Source organism: Mirounga leonina, unplaced genomic scaffold (assembly GCF_011800145.1).
Source record: "Mirounga leonina isolate KUSES-001 unplaced genomic scaffold, KU_Mleo_1.0 Mir_176, whole genome shotgun sequence".
NCBI lineage: Eukaryota > Metazoa > Chordata > Mammalia > Carnivora > Phocidae > Mirounga > Mirounga leonina.
The window spans coordinates 43,598,653-43,621,727 of NW_023270454.1; the positions used below are offsets into that span (position 1 = coordinate 43,598,653).

At 43.4% G+C, this 23,075-nt stretch overlaps 1 protein-coding gene across 1 annotated transcript in view; it reads left to right on the forward strand.

Annotated features, from left to right (window-relative positions):
* Positions 1-14,017, forward strand: part of TBC1D9 (TBC1 domain family member 9) — a 119,305-nt gene extending 105,288 nt beyond the window's left edge. The window contains exons 16-21 of the mRNA XM_035023021.1: positions 820-1,060; positions 6,406-6,471; positions 7,245-7,331; positions 10,109-10,183; positions 10,278-10,381; positions 11,880-14,017. Coding sequence (XP_034878912.1) covers positions 820-1,060; positions 6,406-6,471; positions 7,245-7,331; positions 10,109-10,183; positions 10,278-10,381; positions 11,880-12,581 — 1,275 coding nt within the window. The 3' untranslated portion in view covers positions 12,582-14,017. The remainder of the gene's footprint in view (positions 1-819; positions 1,061-6,405; positions 6,472-7,244; positions 7,332-10,108; positions 10,184-10,277; positions 10,382-11,879) is intronic.
* Positions 14,018-23,075: the final 9,058 nt, after the last annotated feature.

Here is a 23,075-nt window from a genome sequence, read left to right on the forward strand (position 1 = left end):
GGTCTTCCTAGAATGGGTGCATATATCTACCAGAATCAATATGGCTTCATGAATAAGAGGCTGCCTTGTTTCCAAGGACAAACAGGAAGCTTTTTGTTGTTTCCAGATCTCTATTCTCCTTACCATAGCGATTCCTACTCATAATTTTTCTAAAGCTATTTTCAGATGTGTGCAATAAGACCACACGTTTGTAGCTTGAATACTGTGACTATGATATTTAAGTAATCTCAGTCACCAAGAGGCAGGGGGTGAGTGGGACACCACACTAGGAATTCAGAAACTCCCAACGTCATCATGCTTCTGCTCCAGTAACTGGTTGGACGACCTTGTGAGAGCCACTCAGCCTCTGGGCTTTCTCACCCTCACCTAGGAAACAAGATGGTCAGATTGCTTAAATTACAGAGCCTTTTCAGGTTAACATTCTATTTAATTTTTTTAAATAAAAATTTTTGTTTATTTTCATGGGAGTTATTTTTTTAAGTTCTCGTGAGTGTGTGTGTGAGAGGGAAGAACATAGGAGTACAGGCAGGGATGTTGGGGGGAGGATCCCTTTCTTCACCTGCCTCCAGGAATCGAACTGGACCTTTCACACCAGATGTAAGCAGCAGAGGTGGTCCACGTGGAGTTAGTGGGGTGGTTGGGCGGAGATCTGTGTAGAACAACGGGAGGACAAGGAGCCCTGAGACCAGACCAGCACCCTGGGAGGCGCACACGGGTTGACCGAAAGCCTTTTTCCAAACATCAGGCAGGGCCCTTTTCTTCCTGGTCTTTGCTCTGAGATCGCATCCCCAGTAATCCTCCTGTGCTTTCCTTTTTCAGGCAGAGCATCTCACCAGCTGCTACTGGGGCGGGAGCAGCAATGCGCTGGACCGGCACGACCCCAGCCTGCCTTACCTTGAACAGTATCGCATTGACTTTGAGCAGTTCAAGGGGATGTTTGCTCTCCTCTTTCCCTGGGCCTGTGGAACTCACTCGGAAGTGCTGGCCTCCCGCTTGTTTCAGTTATTAGATGAAAATGGAGACTCTCTGATAAACTTCCGAGAGTTTGTCTCTGGGCTAAGTAAGCATGTGCAGTTATTGCATGGCTTTGGAGGGGCTGATGGGGCAGTAACACCTGCCCTGCTCATGGTGGTCCTCAGTGCTGCCCTCAGGGCCCCAGCCCCGCACTGCCTCCAAAGATTGGGTTTAGAGGGCAGAGGAGCACATTTTAAAGTTTGCAAACTGCTGGTGACATTTGTTTTTAGTGAATGGATAGACTATATGATTAAAGCATTGCCCTCTACATTGGTTAGTTCTCAGCCCTAGTTAAAATACCTTATCAGAGAATTTGCAAGACAGTAAAATGCCAACATAAACACTGAAACCACAGACTATGATAACTTACAAGAGAAAAAGAAATATTTGGGTGGATTGATTTTCTTTGACAAAAACTATATTTCATAAAATTTTATAAAGAAATATAAAAACATTTCATAATATTTTTAATAAAGGGCTGAAGAAACCACAACAGTTCTGCAGTCTAAGTGAAGGTCTTTTCTCTCCATTTTGCTTGGAGAAAGGACCGTCCATCGTGAGCAAGAACACCCACATCTAACAAGGAGCACGCGGTTTCTGCCTGTCGGCCTCACTGACCGTGATTCTGTGTTAGCAGGACTGCCCTATGTTCTTTTGAACTCTTGTTCCATTTATAATTGAGTAGAAAAGCTATAGGGACGTAGAGCTTGGCCTGCCAGATACGAGGTTGTGGTCATAGCAGGCATTATGTCAGGCTGCCAGAATGAGAGAAGAAGGAAAAAAAAAGTTGATTCTAATTGTGCCACTCTGTGACCTTGGCCATGGACATGACACAAAATTAAAAAAAAAAAATGACTAGAAGGCATAAAGGCCAGAGGAAGCTGATGGTTTTTAAAAAGGCAATGAGATGCTCTTAGGAAGGAAAAAATTATTTGTACAAAGCACTCATGTATGTGTTTAAAGGGGGTGGGGGACATGGAAGAACTAGCCTTTTTTTTTTTTTTTTTTAAGATTTTATTTATTTGAGAATGAGAGAGAGAGCACGAGCAAGGGGGGAGAGGGAGAATCAGGCTCCCCACTGAGCAGGGAGCCCACCCGGGGGCTCGATCCCTGGACCCTGAGATCATGACCTGAGCTGAAGGCAGCCACTTAATTGACTGAGCCACCAAGGCGTCCCCAGAACTAGCCTTTTTTAAGTGCAGACGCTGTTCAGATGCTTTAGAATTTGTACTTGATCACTAAATCCAAACAGTAGCCTTTTGAGGGGATAATGATAACTGCCATTTATACAGCATTTACTCTGCTCCAGGCACTGCCCTAATGCTTTATGTACATGTAATCTGCCTAAGGCGCACAACTACAAAGTTAGAGTTTGAACCCAGGCATTCCAGGGGCACAGTTTGTGCTGTTACTATTATGCTTTATTACCCACCTGCTTACTATTACCATCCCCATTTTCAGTTAAAGAGATGAAAGCTTTGAAAGTTAAATAACTTGCTGGGACGTTAGTTTTTAGCGAGTCAATCCTTAATCTCTTACTGAACTGGACTGCACAGTTAGTACCTGCTAGGCCCAGGATTCAGACAAGGGCTGTCTGTCTTGATTGCTCACCCTTTTCTCACTAGTCTATGCTGATGACAGCAAGCAGGACAGTTTTTAGGGAAGGAGGAGCCATCAACTTTTAAAACACAAGTAACACATAAGTACCTTCCACGTTTTAAAAAAAGGGAAGCAGTCCAAACAGGGCTAAAGACCCCTTTGACCCTCTTCTGATCTTTTCTGCCCCAAGGTAACTACTTATTACCAGATTGGTGGCTATCAAAAGGAGATTTTTAAAAAATTATCTTTTGACATGGATGAGGAGGAGGAAAAAGAGACCAGTTCTGCATGTCGAAAGTGATAGAAATAAATATAAGTATTTAATTTACTTAAGTTCAGTGACTCCAGTAAGAAAATACTCTTTAAAATCTTCAAGAAAGGGAAGAAGCTTGCAGTCCGGGATAGTGAAAACACTGGAAAAGAGTATTTAGGCTTCTCAAAATGCAATTGAGTTCTTGAGCAAAGTAAGCCTTGCCCTAGATACTGAGAGAATGCTCAGAGCTGTTATTAGTTATGTGGGTCAATTATAGTCATGGAGACAGAAAAGAGAAATTCTGTTCAGGCTTTAAACACTAAAAAAAGAATTCTGGAAAAGATGGATCAGTAATTTTTTTGGGGGGGGGATCAGTAATTTTAATGTCAGTCCCCCGAAAGTTCCCTCTAGAAATTCATAAACAGGTGGTCTATAAGGAATTAGAAATGGATTACTATCAGAAGCCATGAATGAGCTGTATCTCCTTTTCCAGTCGTGTTGCTGAAAGGCAGTCTCTAAATATGTCATAGATGTCATGATGTGGCTGGTCATTTGACAGCCAAAACTCATTATAAATGGAAAAGGTAGGAGTATATAGAAGTTGGTGATTGGGTGACTGGCCGAACACTGCCCCCCAGGTGGGATGGTTAATGAATCAGTTTCAACAGAGAGTTCTCTAGTACCTTGGGCTTGATATTTAATCTCTGATCATTTCTTCGTTTGCAAATGAATTACTGTCAGGATTAAATGAAATACTTCTAGTAGAGTTCCTGGAACGATGCCTGACTTAAAAAGGGTTAGTTATTATTGTTACTATAATTACTCTTCATCCCCCTCTCCTGGACTCAGCAACTGAAGTCGTAGAAAAAGAGGAGGCCAAATTAAAACTGGAAAAGAAAAAAACAAAACCCAATATTGCTCACCAAATTTTACAACTAAAGTCTAACGTCTGGTATTTTGAGTATTAGGGATCTGAAAGAATGAGTTCCTATGTGAAGCTGACTCAGTAAAGGCCAATCCTAACAGTTTTATAACTGGAAAAAAAAAAAGAGGGAGAGAAAAGAGGCCTACTCACCAGATGTGTGGGCTACATGAAGCTGAGAAAGACAGCCAAAATGTTGGATGACAAAAATGAGATTTGATGGGCGCCTGGGTGGCTCAGTTGGTTAAGCGACTGCCTTCGGCTCAGGTCATGATCTTGGAGTCCCTGGATCAAGTCCCACATCGGGCTCTGCTCGGCAGGGAGCCTGCTTCTCCCTCTGACCCTCTCCCCTCTCATGTGCTCTCTCTCTCTCATTCTCTCTGTCTCAAATAAATAAATAAAATCTTAAAAAAAAAAATGAGATTTGAAAAAAAAATTCCCCATGAAGAAATGATTGGCAAAACAAATTGGTAAGGATAAACCAGAAATCCTAAATTTTAAGAAATGATTATGAGAAGAAAAAAAGGGCGGGCACCTGGCTGGCTCAGTCAGTGGAGTGTGTAACTCTTGGTCTCGGGGTTGTGAGTTTGAACTGCATGTTGGGTGTAGAGATTACTTAAAAATAAAAAATCTTTAAAAAAAACGAACCTAGTTAGGGTTTTTACATATGGTATAGTGGGTTCAGGCATGGGATCTAGAGTCAGACAAATCTAAATCCAAATCCTGGGCTTGCCACTTACTAGCCTATGACCTTGAACACAGTACTTACCATCAATAAGCTCAGCTTTCCTCATCTGTAAAATTCGGATAATATTTATGTCCATCTCATAGAATTATTGTGAGAGAAAAATGAACTACGCATGTTAAGTAGATAGCATGGGACTTAACACAAAGCAAATAATTAACAAATGTCTGTCATTATTTTCATGATAAGTATTAGTTGGTGTGCAAAGATCTTGGGGTTTAGTTAACCACGTGGTCAATACGGAACTCCACAGTGAAAGAGTATAAAAAATTGAATGCAGATTCAGGCTATCTTAGTAGTGGAGTCAAGAGTAACTCCACTATTCTCTGAAGTGGACAAGAGGCTTCTGGAACTCTCTCCAGGGAGATATTGATTGACAAGGTGACACGTAAGGTGGATGTGCATAAAAGTAGGGAAGGGTATACAAACTATGTCACATGAGAAAGTGGAAAATAGATAAACTTGCCTTGAAAAGATAAGCTTGAGGGAGACAGGTGTGTTATCCTCAAAATTTGAAGGGTCGTTGTATTGAGGCAACAGACCTATTCTGTTTGGCTTTAAAGAGTAAAATAAGGGGAGGAAAAGCAGTTCTAAACCTTTTTGTGAGTCATGGACTCTTGGAGATATAATAAGGACTATGGACATTTTCTCCTCCACAAAAGGACATACGCACATAGAGACAAAATGGTACCTTTTAGGAGCTTCCTGAACTTTCTGAAGTTGAGATTGCAGGTTAAGGATCCTAAAACTAAAACAAAAATTGCAGAAGAACTTTCAATTAATTTAAAGAATACATTGGTGGGCGCCTGGATGGCTCAGTTGGTTAAGCGACTGCCTTCGGCTCCGGTCATGATCCTGGAGTCCCAGGATCGAGTCCCACATCGGGGTCCCCGCTCAGCGGGGAGTCTGCTTCTCCCTCTGACCCTCCTCCCTCTCATGCTCTCTGTCTCTCATTCTCTCTGTCTCAAATAAATAAATAAAATCTTTAAAAATATATAAATTAATTAATTAAAAAAATAAAAAATAAAGAATACATTGGTGGAATGGAATGTCTCTGGTGGTGACGAGCTCCCTGTCCCTGCAAGTGTCTCAGTAGGTGCTAGACTCTCCTGTCTTTTGTGGAGGAGAGGAGATGCCTACATTCAGGGGGACATTGGACAAGACAACCCCTGATGTTCCTGCTAACCCAAATTCTGTGATTCCTCTTTTCCCAAAGCTGATTAATCTTCAAGTAGGTGCTCTGAGGCAAGATATTTACAGAGGATTTTCTGATTCCTGAAATACATATGGTCTTTAAAGGAAGAAGTAACAGAGTTCTTTTAATTGAAGTGATGGTGATATAGTGGGTAGATGAGGATGAATTAAACTGAAGAAACATTTAGGAGACCCCCAAAACAACTAAAAGGGATTTTTACAATGAGTAATTGGAAGCAATCTCAAACCTATTTTGAGATTATTTCTGAATTCCATTAGAGTGTTGAGACCCAGTCATAATATTTTTTCTTAATAATAACACCTTTATTATGTGCCAGGCGCTATTCTAAGCGTTTTATACATGTTAGCATGTTTAATCCGCACATTACTTTGATCCTGATGTCAAGACCACTGGTAGAATCTTCTATTTATCATCCGGCCTTATAGGGGAAACTGAGGTACAGAGAGGTTAACCCTCTGAAGGGCATATAGTAAGTACAAAGGACTTGAAACCCGGCATCCTGGTTCCAGAGCTCTTAGCCCAAATATGTGCTGGCCAGACCTGTTACCCAGTGTCTTGATTTCAATTTGCAAGAAGTAGACTTTTCAAGGGAATGCTAAGCCCAGAGGGGTCATAGTACACACAATACATTCACATTGGTACTTACGTGATTCTAGGTGCTGCGTGCCACGGGGACCTCACGGAGAAACTCAAACTCCTGTACAAAATGCACGTCTTGCCCGGTAAGTGAGCCACACAGAGGAGCTCATGTATCTATACCGGGACCTGGTTTGAAATCTCTCTTTTTGTGATATTTAGAATCACTCACTGGTCACTAAGGATGAACGGAATAGTAATTACCTACATAGGTTCCTGAATCAGTATGTGCTTGATTCTGTGGTCATTCTCCTATCCGAGGTATGAGTTGTAATAGAAAAGAGCAGACTTCTGCAAGAGAGTGAATAGCATTTGGTAACTCATGGGATATAAGGGTTGTGAAAGAGAAGAGAGGGTAGGAACCTGAGATTTTGAGATTAGAAGGAGTCGTTTTAACACAGGAACAAGTGGGAAAGATGGAGAGGTTTTGAGCTCAGGTTTTAAAAAGGTTGCCCTATAGCTTGGATATAGCTAGCAAATACTTAAAAAAAAAATGAGGGATTAGCATTAAGGATAGAGATAGGGTAGAACTATAGACTTGAGAATTATCTTTAATGCATACAGTTTCCTAAAATTTGGTTTGTGAAGCAGCATTTCACAGAATTTAGGAGAATCTTAAAAAAAGGAAGATGTAAAGGGACACTGTGGTGTGAGGTTGTTAAAAAGGAAGATGGAGCGAAAAATGGAGTGAGCTCCCCGCCCCCCGTAAGGCGTTCAGGGCCCCCGGTGATGTGCCCCACTCCACCTTTGTAACTCCAGCTTCTCACCCTCCCCCTTGTCACTTCTTTAACAACTAAAGCACACTTTCACTGAGTCACCGCTCTGCCAGTATGAGAATTACCTCTCCTCCTCTCTCTAGAGCCATCCTCTGATCAAGACGAGCCAGATTCTGCTTTTGAAGCAACTCAATACTTCTTTGAAGATATCACCCCAGAATGTACACACGGTAAGTGACTTTCCTCGCCAGGGGTACTGTATCTCTTTTCTACAGAGCCCTCTGTCATTGGAAAAAGTTGCCTCCAAAGCTAGTCCATCAGAAGTATACCGATCCAGCAGCCTAATATGTTACTTTCTTTTCACATTTCTGAAGTCGGGCAGCCAACTCCTGGGGAGTGGGTACTTGGCCCACTGAAGGGACCATGTACACCATGTCCCCCTGGCTTAGGGAAAACATGGCCCAAAGAGCTATGTATTTGACTCCACTCTGCCTGCTATAGTCAGCCTCATTAAGGACATCATCCTGTTATTATGCTGCTATCCAGAATCAGGACATTTCTGCCAGAAAGAGTTCTCTTATTTCTGTCTTTGCTCTGTAACGGCCATCCGCAAACCTCAGCCCGTGGGCCAAATGTGGCCCACGGTCTGTTTGCACAACCTGTGAACTAAGAATGGTTTTTACATTTTTAAATGGTTTCTAGAAATCAGAAGTAGAATAATAATTCATGATAGGGGGAAATTATATGAAATTTAAACTTCAGTGCCTAGAAATAAAGTTTTAAAGCTGTTCATTTATATATTGCCTCTGGCTACCTTCATGCTACAGGGGTAGAATTGAGTATTTGAGACAGAGACAGTATGGCCTGCAAAGCCTAAAATATTTACTTTCTGGCCCTTTACAAAAAAAAAAAAAATGTGCTCACTTCTGCTTTATGTAGTTGTTAGATCTACATAGATGTGATTCAACTCATTGTATACATCTCCAAATTTATATATTGTCATGTCCTGTTTGTCTTGTATGAATTTAAGCAGAGTCGCTCAGCTTGCTGCTGCAGTGAGTTATTGACCTTCTCATTCATCATCAGTGAAGCTTCATGACTTCACCCAAGTCCAAAAGTAGATGTGGTTGCTCCTGGGTCCTTTTGCCTCTTAAATTTGCCATTCCAAAATAAGCAGAGTTTAGACCAGCTTTTTATTATTATTATTATTGGAGTATAATTAACATACAGTGTCATATTAGTTTCAGCCGTACAACGTGATTTATTCTGTACATTACTCAGTGCTCATCACGATAAGTGTAGTCACCGTTTATTATCAAACTATGTTATTATGATTGAGTAGAAAGGGGTGAACCGGATCCAGTCTTATTATTGGCAATACGAGTTGAGGGTAGGATCTGTGGACAGAATGCTACTCTGCTGCTCTGTATATTGTTACCCCGGTGACCTCAGGGAGGTCCTGGTATTTCTGAGTCTCAATTTCGTTCTGTGGAAAATGGAGATGGTAGTTGTCCTCTTGGGTGTAGATTGGATTTAATGAGATAATGTAGGAAGGCTTTTAGCATAGTGTCTTCGCATGTCCTATGATATTCTTAGCTTTGTTAGCAATAGTATTTTGGCTGCAAAACGTGAGCACTGTCTTTCTTAGTAAACACTCATTTCAGAAAAGGATCCACTTGTTCCAGAATGCTTCAGCAATGCTCACATGCCAGTAGCATTTAATAATCATCAAAGTTGCTTTTTAAAAAATGTTTTTCTAACTCCAAAATCATTATTGCTTTGTGTTGAAATTCTAAAAATATAATATATAAAATAAGCTAAAGATAACCTTAAAATTTTATAATACAAAGATAACAGTATCTTGAAATATTTTCTGTCATTTTTATTCATATAACATGTATGTCTATTTATAAACCTGGGATCAAACTGCCTATTATAGTTTTGTAGACTACTTTTTTCATTTAAAGTCCAGTGAGCATATTACTATGTCATGAAACAGTCCTCCAGAAACATGGTTTTTAAATGGCTGTATTATATCTATTGCACAAACTTACCATATATTAAATATTTTTTAATATCTACTGGTTTCCTAAATCACTTTCAACATTAAGAGGAGAAGAACTTCTTGGTGACATATAGTACATTGTTCTCGCTCTGTCTTAAAAGCTGCTGAGATTAACCTGATGCTAAATTCAGTGAAGGTCCCATATCTGGCAAACCAGCCATCTTTTGGATGATTGAAGAAGTGCTGGAATGCATTCTGAGAGCTGACAAATGGAATGGGAATGGGGGTTATACGTACCTCTCCTTTTTGAAGTCCTTATGTGCCCTGTGATGTTCCGTTTTAAGGAGAAAAAGGAAAACAGTTATCAGTGGTTTCCTTGAAAGTCCTATCTTTGAAATGCCAGATTATGAATGTAAGGAATTTTGTAGGATTTTTTGGTTTCCCTTTTATCAACATCGATTTTTATTTCTTTTTTAAAAAGTTCTTGATCTTTTGCAGGGCCTGACAGAAAACCAGGCTCGTGTATATAAAGTTAAGATGATGATGTAACAGAGAGGGTAGGGAAATCGACATTCATTGGGCCATCACCACCATTTTTTAAGTACGGAAGACTACATGACATCGTTCCTTTAATTCCTAATTCTACACTGAACCCCACTTGTGAAAAATAATTCTGGGGGAAACCATTACCGAGAAATAGGGCTGTCGGGTAAAATAGGGAACACCTAGTAAAAGCTAAGTTTGAGATAAATAAAAAAATCATTTGTTTAGCATGAGTATATTCCATGTGCTATTTAAGGCTCACTTCTACTAAAGCATTATTGGTTATTTATTTCAAATTCAAATTTAACTCCGTGTACTGGGTTTTGGTTTTGGTTTGGTTTTGTTTGTTTTGCTGAATAAGGCAACCTGACCTAGAGGCTTTTCCATTTTCTACTACAAATGCTGAATCTGTGAGTTTGTTGTATAACCTTGTAATCTTTTTCTTCTCTTTCTTGGCAGTGGTTGGGTTGGATAGCAGAAGGAAGCACGGTGCAGATGACGGCTTTGTTACAGTGAGTCTCCAACCCGACAGAGGTAAGGATGCTCTCCTCCACGTATTTACCTTACTGCGGGTTGGACACTTGTTTCTTGACCTTTGAATACTTATTTCTTGACACTTGGGTTTTAGGGAAGAGGGCAAATTCTCAAGAAAATCGTAATTATCTGAGACTCTGGACTCCAGAAAATAAATCTAAATCAAAGAACGCAAAGGATTTACCCAAATTGAATCAGGTAAGTGTTTAACATTTCAGTTCATTCATTTCGAACGTTGAAGCTCTGTTTTCCAGTCACAGAAAACTGTAGCGTTAAGTCCCCCTCAAAGAGAATGGTAACTCGGCATTTTAATTGGGATCTGTTTGGATCTATTTTGTGCATGTTTTTGTGCATCAAAAATAGGCTCAGTCATGAGATGGTGACCCCCGCAGAGAAAATGTGAATCACAAAATATTCAGTTTTGAGAGTACAGGCATTCTCATTTCAGTTATTAAAAATACCATCAGAGGGACGCCTGGGTGGCTCAGTCGGTTAAGCGACTGCCTTTGGCTCAGGTCATGATCCTGGAGTCCCGGGATCGAGTCCCGCATCGGGCTCCCTGCTCGGCGGGGAGTCTGCTTCTCCCTCTGACCCTCCCCTCTCTCATGTGCTCTCTCACTCATTCTCTCTCTCTCAAATAAATAAAATCTTAAAAAAAAAAAAATACCGTCAGATACTCAAAAGACAAGTTCATGCTGTTGGCAAATTTCTGTGCTTGGCTATAAAGATAGCTATTAACACATTTTGTCCTTAAAACGCTGAAATGTCTGAGGCAGATGAGACAATATAAATAATTGTAACGCAGGATGCCGGTGCTGAGTTGCCTATCAGGAGAGCAGATGAACCCTGTGGGGGGGAGTCCGGGGACACCAGCAGATGTGTCCTGGGAGGGGGCACTGGAGCCTCACCGGGGGTGGCACACCGAAGTGTAGAGACGTGAAATGGGATGAGGTCTGGGATTTCCTTACAGTGCTCGAACAGAGGATAAGAGAGTTAGTGGAGCAACTGTCTGACAGTCATTCTTGACCTCAGGTGACAGGTACACGAAGGTTTATTATTTCATTCTTTCTACGTTTATGGATGTTGGAAAAATTTCAAATTAAAAAGAATGGAAACATGAGTAAAGAGACTTTAAACAACATGTCAATTCATCCGACATCTAGGACTTTTCAAGGGTCTTTCAGGAACCCTATTTTTTTTTTAAGATTTTATTTATTTTGGGCGCCTGGGTGGCTCAGTTGGTTAAGCGTCTGCCTTCGGCTCAGGTCATGATCCCGGAGTCCTGGGATCGAGTCCCGCATCGGGCTCCCGGCTCAGCGGGCAGCCTGCTTCTCCCTCTGACCCTATCCCCTCTCATGCTGTTTCTCTCTCTCAAATAAATAAATAAATAATCTTTAAAAAAAAAAAAGATTTTATTTATTTTATTTGACAGAGAGGGAGAGACACAGAGAGAGAGTATGAGCAGGGGGAGCGGCAGCGGCAGAGGGAGAAGCAGGCTCCCCGCTGAGCAGGGAACCCGATGTGGGACTCGATCCCAGGACCCTGGGATCACGACCCGAGCGGAAGGCAGACGTTTAACGGCTGAGCCACCCAGGCGCCCCCTAATATCAAATCACTTTCCGGCCCGCTTCAGTCCTGCCTCTGTGCTTCCCATGAAATGGTCACATCCTTTGTGTTTTTCCGAATCGCTTTTCAGGGGCAGTTTATTGAGCTGTGTAAGACAATGTACAACATGTTCAGCGAAGACCCCAATGAGCAGGAGCTGTACCACGCCACGGCCGCGGTGACCAGCCTCCTGCTGGAGATTGGGGAGGTCGGCAAGCTCTTTGTCACCCAGCCTGCAAAGGAGGGCGGGAGCGGGGGCGGCATCCCAGGCATGCTCTTCCCCAAGAAAGGGCCCAGCCAGCCCTACGTGGTGGAGTCTGTTGAGCCCCTGCCGGCCAGCTTGACCGGGGAGGGTGAGGAGCACTCCCTGGGAGGGCAGATGGAGGACATTAAGCTGGAGGACTCCTCTCCCCGGGACAACGGGGCCTGCTCCTCCATGCTGATTTCCGACGATGACACCAAGGACGACAGCTCCATGTCCTCGTACTCGGTGCTGAGCGCCGGCTCCCATGAGGAGGACAAGCTGCACTGCGAGGACATTGGGGAGGACACAGTCCTGGTGCGCAGCGGTCAGGGCACGGGGGCACTGCCCCAGAGCACCAGCCTGGACCGGGACTGGGCCATCACCTTCGAGCAGTTCCTGGCCTCCCTCCTGACTGAGCCGGCCCTGGTGAAGTACTTTGACAAGCCCGTGTGCATGATGGCCAGGATCACCAGTGCAAAAAACATCCGGATGATGGGCAAGCCCCTCACCTCGGTCAGTGACTATGAGATCTCCGCCATGTCAGGCTGACACCTGCGCCTTCGTTGGGGACGGGTTGGGGAGGGAAGGGAAGGGTTTTGGTTTGGGTTTTGGTTTTTTAAATGTTCTGTGTTGGGGTTCCTTTCTCCCTTTTAAATTAAATATTTATTAGGACCCGGCTTGAAGCCTAGTGTTTTCATAATATAATACAATGAAAACTGTTGGAGAAATATTTAAACACCTCGATGTAGGTACAGTACGCTGTCTTAGGGGGAGGGGGATTTCCCAGAATACAGTTTATTCAGTGAACTCCAAAAAAAAAAAAAAAAAAAAAAGATGAATCTGCCCGTGATATGTGTGTATTTTAACTTCTTAATCTTGCTGTGGAGCTGTATACATGGTTTAAAAACAGTGCTGTTTAATGCTAAATAAGGCAACGGCCATTTGTATTTGGGCTTTCTAAATGATACTAGACCCATAAGGAAAATGAAATGCCACGAACACAGGAATGTTCCCAAAAGGAAAAGAAACTGTCAGCTGAGGCAAATCCTATACCATCTTAGGGGGCATTCAAAATATTTTTTAAGATTTGAAATACATTTCATAAAAGTCCTCTATTCAAAAATCCTGTTCAACAGATGTTTCCTTTCAAAGAGGAAACATCTGAGGTTCTAAACAATTATGAATGTGTACATGATTTTTACATATACCAGAATAACACCTCTATTTGATCAATCCAGACCAATACCAGATTGATTTTGCATTAGAAAACTGTTCTGATTATTTAAGTCAGCTGACCAGAATTCAGGGAAAATGAACAGTCTTTTGTTACAGAGAATCTGAAAATGGCAACAAAGAAGACAGAAGGCTCTGGATTTTTTTTCCCCCTCTGGAAAGAGTAAAAGTACTGATGCTTCTGATACTGGATCTTCAGCTTCTCGTTACTCATTGCAAATAAAGCAAAAACTAAAACAAACTTTGCCATTTCTATACTCTACATAGATTCAAGAAATTATGCCACGTATTGCCTATGATCATCTTTCCAGTTAAATCAATGTAAAGTAGAGATCATGTAAACTTAAAAAAACAATCTGCAAGATAATGTACCTGAATGTTTTAAAGCAGAACTTGTCACTTTATTAAAAGAATAGTATGCTCTATCTATTTCCTGAATGGATGTGGAAAAGAAGACTAGCGCACCTGCACTTTGGATTCTTGCTTTTTTAAAAAATTTTATTACTATTCCAGTTTCGCCTTTTACAGATGTTGAAGGTTTTCTCTCCTGTTGAATCATCATCATGGTCACATTTTCTTTGCTTATTCAGAGTGTTTGTTTCAACACATTCCTTTATGATGCATTGTGTTTTTATGTTAACTCTTGCTGCTGTTTTTTATTTTGTTTACAGAATGATTTTTAAACTGTCCAATGAAGTAGTGTTAACCTCAAGTAGGACAAATGTGAACAAATAAAATACATCAAATATTCAGATGTGGCTTTTATCTCAGTGCTTGAGTTCCTACCTAAGGCAATAACGTGACTCTTTTGACAACTTTGGGGGGGGATTCTATTTGGACAACCATTTGACTAAGTAAACCAGCGCTTACAGGCAAATATTTTGAGATAAATACAATATGTAGTGATGTGCGTGCGAATGGGTGTGTTTAAAATAAGAGAATGCTTATCAGTTATCTAATTATTATTATTTTTTAAGATTTTATTTATTTATTTGACAGAGAGAGACACAGCGAGAGAGGGAACACAAGCAGGGGGAGTGGGAAGGGGAGAAGCAGGCTTCCTGCGGGAGCAGGGAGCCCGATGCGGGGCTCGATCCCAGGACCCTGGGACCATGACCTGAGCCAAAGGCAGACGCTTAACCGACTGAGCCACCCAGGCGCCCCAGTTATCTAATTATTTAACTTATCCTGCAGAAGAGATTAGAGGATGAAAATCCCTCTGTTTCATCCTCATCAGTACACTGTAGTACCATTTAGTTTGTATCTAGTTGAGTAACTAGTCATTTAATTCATTTAACTTTAAGACAGTTACACATTATTCCATCATGTGTTTCTACCTCTAGGGGCGCCTGGGTGCCTCAGTTGGTTGGGCATCTGCCTTCGGTTGGTGTCATGATCCTGGAGTCCTGGGATTGAGCCCGGTGTCGGGCTCCTTGCTCAGCAGGGAGTCTGCTTTTCCCTCTCCCTCTACTCTTCCCCCTGCTCTTGCTCACTCTCTCACTCTCACTCTCTCAAATAAAATCTTAAAAAAAAAGAAAACAATAAAAATCCAATACTCTTGCTCACCTCTACCTTGCCAAAATCAAAGATGGATTTGGGAGGGGAATAAGCATGGGTTTAAATGTCTTGCCCCAGATAAACAAGAGGAGTCAGAATTTTCCATGGTTACTGAGAAAGGGACTTTGACCAGTGCGTCCCTCTGAAAGCAGATGTCTCCGTCCATGCCGGCTTGTAATCCTGCCGTCATTAGTGCCGACACATCATGGTGCGTCACAGCAGGAACGTATTACCTAGTGGCCATGTTTAGTCCGTCTGCTTCTCTAGGCTACATGCAGAGGAGCCCCAAGCCTTTGAGTTGGTTATTTACAGCTTAGCCCATGAAACAAATAGACCTGTCAGCTCATCCTCCTCAGCCTCCAGAAGGCAGGCAGTGCATTTCAAAGAGCATTTTCTGAAACAAGATTAAAGTTCCTGGCTTGTTTTTAATGGTTGTGTTGTGTCTTTTTAGTATCTCCATGGATTATTCTCTTTCAGTTGATTGTGATGGACTATCTCTGAGTGGTCCCTTTGGATCTGGCTCTGGGATGACTAGATTCCCGGGCTAATAATCATTACACCCTCCAGATGGTGGCTCTTGTGTATACCCTCATAGATTTGAACTGGCATCCCGCTGAGCCCTTAGCTACAGGGCACTGGACCTTGGCCTTAGTGGAGCTTTTACCTGTGAAGACTCAAAAGAGAAAGCTACTGCCAGGGGAAAGGAAGAAACCATTCGGAGCCTGGATGCTAGGGAAGTGGGTGTGCCAGAGAAACCATAGATCTAGCCTCGATCCGTCCAGCGTTACTTCCAGTCTGATTCTGGATACGAGGGGGGACAGCTACGTGGAAGTAGCACAAAGGGAACCACAGGCAATGAGAAGGCTCACGTGCCAACAGCGTCCTCCTCTCCCTCCGAAGTATGCGGACTGGGAACCCGCAGTATGTCTTTGTCACAGCAGGACCCACTTTCCTGTCCCCAGAGATTCGATAGCAGCCTCCCAGTCTTGGGCTGGTCTCTGCCTGAAGCTTGGTCTCGGGGGCCTACACATAGAGCTATTTTAGTTCTCGAATCTAACAGAGTGAGACTCCCGGGGAGTGTTGCAGCTGCCTCATTTTGGATACCTCTGGGGAAGGGCTGCTGTGAGTGGGTGCTCTTCACTCTCCATCCTGGAAGAAGGCGCCTCTGTTAGAGCCAACACTTCTCACCTGAGAAGAGCAGTTGATGTGCTGAGTGCAAAGCATCTCACACAATTTTCAGCTTTAAGATGATTCTTTACATAATGTTTAGGGCCCCGTGCCTTTTGTTGAACGTATTCTTGACAGTCTAATTCTTTAAAAGGAAAGCTTAGGGAGCCAGACAAAGGAATCGATGGATAGGCACAGTGCGAGCTTAGAAGGCGAGGACCCGGATTCTCTACCTGTGGGCTTTTGTTAATGTGCCTGGTGGCCGGGAGGCGGGTTCGCACAGCACCTAGAAGCAGCTAGAAGCACCTGGCTGAGGGCGGAGCTATAGATTAGGGCTTCCTGGATTCACAGCTGCTTCCTCTCTTTCCCCTTCACAGAGAGGCCAGAGCTCTACAAACCAAAATCCTGTAGCTCTCCTTAGAATCCTTCAGGGGCAAGTATCGGCTAGACTGATGCCACATCCCTGGGACTGGACTGGAGATAATCTTTTGAGCCCTAGAATGAGTCTGGCGAAATTACTTATTTCATGATTATTGCCCACCTCCTATACGCCAGATACTGTTTTAGGCACCCAGGGTACAGCAGCGAATGACAGATCAGAAATCCCTGTCCTTAAGAGAAATTCACACTCAGATAAGGGAAACAGACAGTGAGCAAGATAAAGGCCCCATATGTTATGTGAGTGACATGGGCAATTAAAAAAAAATAAAGCAAAGACGCAGGACTTGAAATGCTGGGGTGCTCAGAGAAGACCTCACAGAGGTGCCTTTTGAGTGAGCCATGCAGATACCTGAAGGAAGAGCTTTTCAGACTAAAGGAGCCACAAGTACAAAGGCCCCTGAAGGAGGGGGCTGCCTGGCAAGTTTGAGGCATATTAAGGATGCTGTGGATGAGCAAAGGGAACATGTTAGCAGTGAGGGGGAGCGGTAACGGGGAAGCAGATCTCACAGGATCTCGGAGGTCAGTGAAAAGACTCTTGCTTCTAACTCTGAGTGAGATGGAGCATCCTAAAGGCGGGAGCAGAGGAGGCATATTCTGACTCAGATTTCAAGAGTAATTCTGAGCACGCGAATGAGAATAATGTAGAAGCACAGCAGTAGAAGCAGGCAAGCCAGTTGAGAATCACTGTCGTGATAAAGGTAAGAGTTGGTCATGACTTCTTCCTCCGCCCTCACTCCTGGAGTAGGGGCACACCCACCACACTCTAGGGGTCAAAGCAGTCACAGGCCAGGTCAGAGTGGAATCGAGGGAGCTAGACTCTATGCCTCAGGGAGAGCTGTGTCAGAGAATTGTGTACCCTGTCGCCTCGACCAACCTGGGTTTACCTGAGCCCTCACCGGCATTCACCAAGTACTTAGCACCCGCATCACAGACTTCCTCTCTGCCCCCCTTTTTTGCCACCACCTGGGGAACTTAAGCATCTATAGAAAGAACCCTCCAACAAACTCCAGCAAACACGCCAACCTTGATTTCTGTGGCTTTTCATCACCGCCCCCCCTCCCCCCTGTGCCTCAGAAACATGAACCTCCTAACTCTGCAACTCAGTCTCTCCCAGCACCTGCACATGGCACCCCGGTCTTCTAAGCCTCGGTTAATTTGCCGTTTCTCTCACTGAATTTCCTCACCAGATTCGATCCCGAGGTCCTCTCTTCAACCACTGTCTTCCCAGCCCTCTCAACTCCATTTTCCTTCACCTTCCGAGGCCACGAGTGTAGTGGCCACTCTGCAGTCCCCAAATCTTGGAACATTACACGCATCTGCCCTCTTCAATCACATCTGGGCTGTTGGGGGTGGGGGGAATTCACACCCTAGAGCTGTGCTGCTACAATATTGTGTTTGTCTTCAGATGAGCCCCGACTGCCACTCAACAGGCCCTTTCCAGGTCCCTAATCCAATCTTCTAATCCCAAAAGAGCTATTTTCGTTCTTGACTGGTTTCTTAAAGTGCCCTAATCCCACTCCTGCCCCCTCATACGTGAAAAATTTGATTCACAGATAGAACTCGTGCTATCAGTTGCAACTCTCCACTTTTGGTCCCCCGACTACAAATTTATGTGTACCTGCCATCGGATTTCTCCTTCCCCCATCTTGGAGAAAACTTGACATCCTTTCACCTCTGTCTTTTATCTTCAGCGTCTTCACATATTCAATTGCTTAACTCTGTTACACACTCTATTTACTATTTATCAACTATGCTGCAGCCCCAAACATCATGAAAGAGTAGTGCAATCTTCCACCTCCATGTTTTCATTTCCAGGCTGACTTCCCTTCACTTTAGTATGACTCGGGGGTTCACCACTGGGCTGAAGCTGCGTCTGCTGAGGGCACCAGTGCTTTCCTAAATTCCTGAATCCAATAGATGCTTTCTGGTTCTTAATTTACTTCCTTTCTCGGTGACGTTTAGATCCGTTGACATTCCCACATGAAAATTCCCTCCTCCCTTGCATGGTCTTTGTGAAACCAGTATTTTCCAGATCCCCTTTTCTCTCTCAGACAAAGCCTCCATCAGTTGTCCTGGCCTGCCTTCCTTTGCGACCCCCTGAATGATGGGTACCACGAGGATCCTCTAAGATTGTCTTCTCCACTGCTTGCCCTGGAGGCGCTCACCCACTTCAACTGTTTCAACTCCCATCTGTCTGCTGTTGACTTGAGAGGGTTAGCTCAGCTCAAGCTTCTCTCCTGAACTGTTTCATTCAACAAGTATGTACTGAGTGCTTGGGAGTTCCAAGCTTTGTCCACACTCTCATTTCATGAATGTACCATATGCACCTCAAAAACTGGACTTGCTATGTTCTCCCTGTAACATATTCCCCTTTGTTATTCCTTACCTTAATTAAGTACATTAGTACCTGAAGCCAGAAATGTGAGTCATCTTGGATTCCTCTGATAGCATATGACCCACATCTAGTTACCAAGACCTATCCATTGTTTTTTCTAAACACCTCTTAATCTGGGTTCCTCTGTCTATTCCCAATTATGTGATCAGTCTGGCTTTGTACTTGTCGATAGGTTCGAGGGTTTTGGTTTTTGTTTTTGTTTTTAAAGATTTTGTTTATTTATGAGAGAGAGAGACCATGAGCAGGGGGAGGGCAGAGGGAGAGGGAGAAGCAGACTCCCCCGCTGAGCAGAGAGCCCAGTGTGTGCTCGATCCCAGGATCCCAGGATCCCAGGATCATGACCTGAGCTGAAGGCAGATGCATAACCCACTGAGCCACCCAGGCATCCTGGTGCAAGAGAGTTTTATGAGGCTCATATTAATATTTGATCTATCCTCATCACTCTGAACTATACTTTTTTTTTTATATATAGGTTATCCTTAAACAAAAGTAGCAATCCCAACTTCCTGCCACATGACACGAAAAGCTCTATCGCTTTGTACTTAAAGGAACAGAGCGGGGCGCCTGGGTGGCTCAGTCGTTAAGCCTCTGCCCTCGGCTCAGGTCATAGTCCCAGGGTCCTGGGATCGAGCTCCGCATCAAGCTCCCTGCTCAGCAGGGAGCCTGCTTCTCCCTCTCCCACTCCCCCTGCTTGTGTTCCCTCTCTCACTGTGTCTCTCTCTGTCAAATAAATAAATAAAATCTTAAAAAAAAGGAACAGAGCATGCTCAGTCTGTGATGGATCAAGTAGTGTCTCAGCAGCTTGTCTTTTCTTGACACCTTTGCACAATATCTGATGGTCAACCTGATGCCTCAAAGTGTGACCTAGAATGGGACTCAGAGGTTGATGCTCTGATGAAAGACTATGTATGGATTTATAGCCGCTGACCCTGGCAACTCCAATGCAACTTTCCTTAACTGGGTCTGTTTCTCTTAATAACTGGAAGGCAGTCATTCAAAATAGCCCCTTGGCTATTGGTCAGGCTGAATATGATAGAATTACTCCTCCAAAAACTGGCAAGCAAGAAAGAAAATGATCGGGGCACCTGGGTGGCTCAGTCGTTAAGCGTCTGCCTTCGGCTCATGTCAGGATCCCAGGGTCCTGGGATCGAGCCCCGCATCGGGCTCTCTGCTCAGCGGGGAGTCTGCTTCTCCCTCTCCCTCTCCCCCTGCTTGTGTTCCCTCTCTCGCTATGTCACTCTCTGTCAAATAAATAAATAAAAATATTTTTAAAAAAAGAAAGAAAATGATCAAGTCTGTAAGTTCATGATGCCACACTTTCATACGTGCACATTCATGTTTGTGGCAAATGTTTGAAAGGACAAAGATTGCGGGATGGTGGCCACTTTATTTTTCTGCCTCTAGTCTCCCTTCATACCCTCCAGTTACTCTTTTAAGCTGCTGTTATATGATCTTTCTAAAACTTCAGTGTAATTGTGTTCCCCTCCCATCCCAACTTCCTGCAGAAAAATAAACAAGCAAATAGGAATGGTTATGGTCAGTCACTGTCTGTCTATCTAGAGACTAATTTCAGCACTGGTCCATATTCTGAGAGGAGAAGAACCTAGAGCATACAAAGTATTACAGTTTACTCATTTTCCCCCCTGCTGGTTTTAGTACATTATTTACAGCATCCTCTGTCATGCTGTCAAAATCTATGAGCCATGTGTGCTATTTTTTTTTAAAGATTTTACGTATTTATTTGACAGACAGAGACAGCGAGAGAGGGAATACAAGCAGAGGGAGTGGGAGAGGGAGAAGCAGGCTTCCTGCTGAGCAGGGAGCCCAATAAGGGGCTCGATCCCAAGACCCTGGGACCATGACCTGAGCCGAAGGCAGACGCTTAACGACTGAGCCACCTAGGCACCCCATGTGTGCTATTTTAACCCCTCTCTCAACTCCTGTGGCAACTTTTTTAGGTCTAGAGCGACATGTAAAGGAGAGTGTTGACTTTTCAAGTTTTGGAAGTGAAAGAGATCTTGGTATAGAACAGTATGTGGTCAATATGACATTTCACCAGGAGCCAGGAAGGGAGACTGAGCATCAGGTATTTGGACATTAGTTTTGTATAAATTGAAACATCAGGCATTCCCAGTGTGATACAACACAGTATCTCTTCTCACGATGAGAAGTAGAGAACTGTACATCAGAACAAGGGAAAAAATAGAGAACTAACACCTGAATGCACTGGGTCCTTCTTGAGAGAAGTCAAAGAAATGCTCACTGAAGCTGAGAAGACATTTGAAAGAGTTCATGAAAAAAATAAAAGCACAAAATGTTTTGGGATGGGGCACTGGATGATTTCCTCAGCCGCGGGTCTCATGAAGAAGAAGATGCATCATGCAATCAGGGAATTTGTAAATGCCTGCTGAGGTGGAGTTAACCGGGGTATGGGGACTTCCTAAAAGACTTAAGCAAAATATAAAATTATAAACTCCTTTGAAAATGAAGTATTCTGTGAAGTAGCTTTAATAAAATTACCACAGGTTGACGTGGGGATTTCAGAATCTCCTTTGGAATTCCTTCTTATTTCTGAGTAGAGAGGAGCAAAAGGGAGGATTTTTGTAGAGCAAGTTGTCTCTTCAGTGGCTTGACCAGGTTTGGGGATTTGCAGTGAAGAGAATAAGGGCTGGAGGTCCTCAGGCTGTAACTCTGCTGCCACCTCGCCCAACACAGCTCAGTTTAGAGCCCCGTGTCAACAGTGCTGACTTGGGCAGTGACCAGGCTAGGGAAGATTCGGACAGACTATCTGGAAGATTACAGATTCACACATTTCTCCAGCAAAATGTTTACCCACGTGCTAAGATTTCTTGAAAAAGGACACTTGGTGGAAAGACTTATCACTGTACAGCCTTCTACTTTGTTAAATTGAAACTCTCTATACCCCACAGTAAAGAAGTCTCCAATAAACATTAGTGCATCTGCATGAACATCACATAATACTACTTATTTTTTTGTTTGCTTTTTACATACAAGTAATACACAGATGCAACAGTCGAAAACGAACACCCATATTGAACAAGAGAAAATTATATGGAAAGAAAGTCTTCCTTTACTAGCTCCTCAACTCCTTCTTCCTACATGGAGGTAAGCATCATTGATAGATTGAAGCTCATTTGTTCTATGAATTTATATACACTTCTATTCTGTGATTCCACTTTTTTCCCCACCTAAGTGTCAGAGAGAGCTTTTCACGTTGGAATATATAGATCTACCTCATTTATCTTAATGGCAGCACAATATTCCATAGAAAAGGAATATCCCATACCACACCTGCCTTCCCTCTCCAGGTGATGGGCTTTCACTATGGTAGAGTCTTCATATTATAAACACTGTGGGAGTGAATATCATTGTAAAGGCATTTGTGGCATAGAAAAGAATATTTCTTTGGGATAGAATTGAAGGAGTAAAATGCCCATTTAAAATTGTAACAAATAGGGGCGCCTGGGTGGCTCAATCGTTAAGCGCCTGCCTTCGGCTCAGGTCATGATTCCAGGGTCCTGGGATCGAGCCCCGCATTGGGCTCCCTGCTCGGCGGGAAGCCTGCTTCTCCCTCTCCCACTCCCCCTGCTTGTGTTCCCTCTCTAGCTCTCTCTCTCTCTGTCACATAAATAAATAAAATCTTTAAAACAAAAAAGAATTTAAAATTGTAACAAATATCTGCCAGAGCACCTTTCAAAATAATCTACTTGTTCTCACACTCCCATCAACAGTCAGTGCTGTCTTCTCCCATGCCTTCACCAAATTTTGAAGTCAACAACCTTTTATTTTTTAATTTTTTAAAAAGATTTTATTTATTTATTTGACAGAGAGAGAGAGAACCCAAGCAGGGGGAGCAGCAGAGGGAGAGGGAGAAGCAGGTTCCCCACTGAGCAGGGAGCCCGATGTGGGACTCGATCCCAGGACCCCGGGATAATGACCTGAGCCGAAGGCAGATGCTTAACTGACTGAGCCACCCAGGTGCCCCTGGGAAGTGTATTTTTAAGTGGTATTCTTGGGGTGCCTGGGTGGCTCAGTTGGTTGGGCATCTGCCTTCAGCTCGGGTCATGATCTTGGGATCCCGGGATCGAGCCCCTCGTTGGGCTCCCTCCTCGGCGGGGAGTCTGCTTCTCCCTCTCCCTCTATCCCTGCCCCGCTCATGCTTGCACACGTACTCTCTCTCTGAAATAAATAAATAAATAAATAAATAAATAAATAAATAAATAAATAAA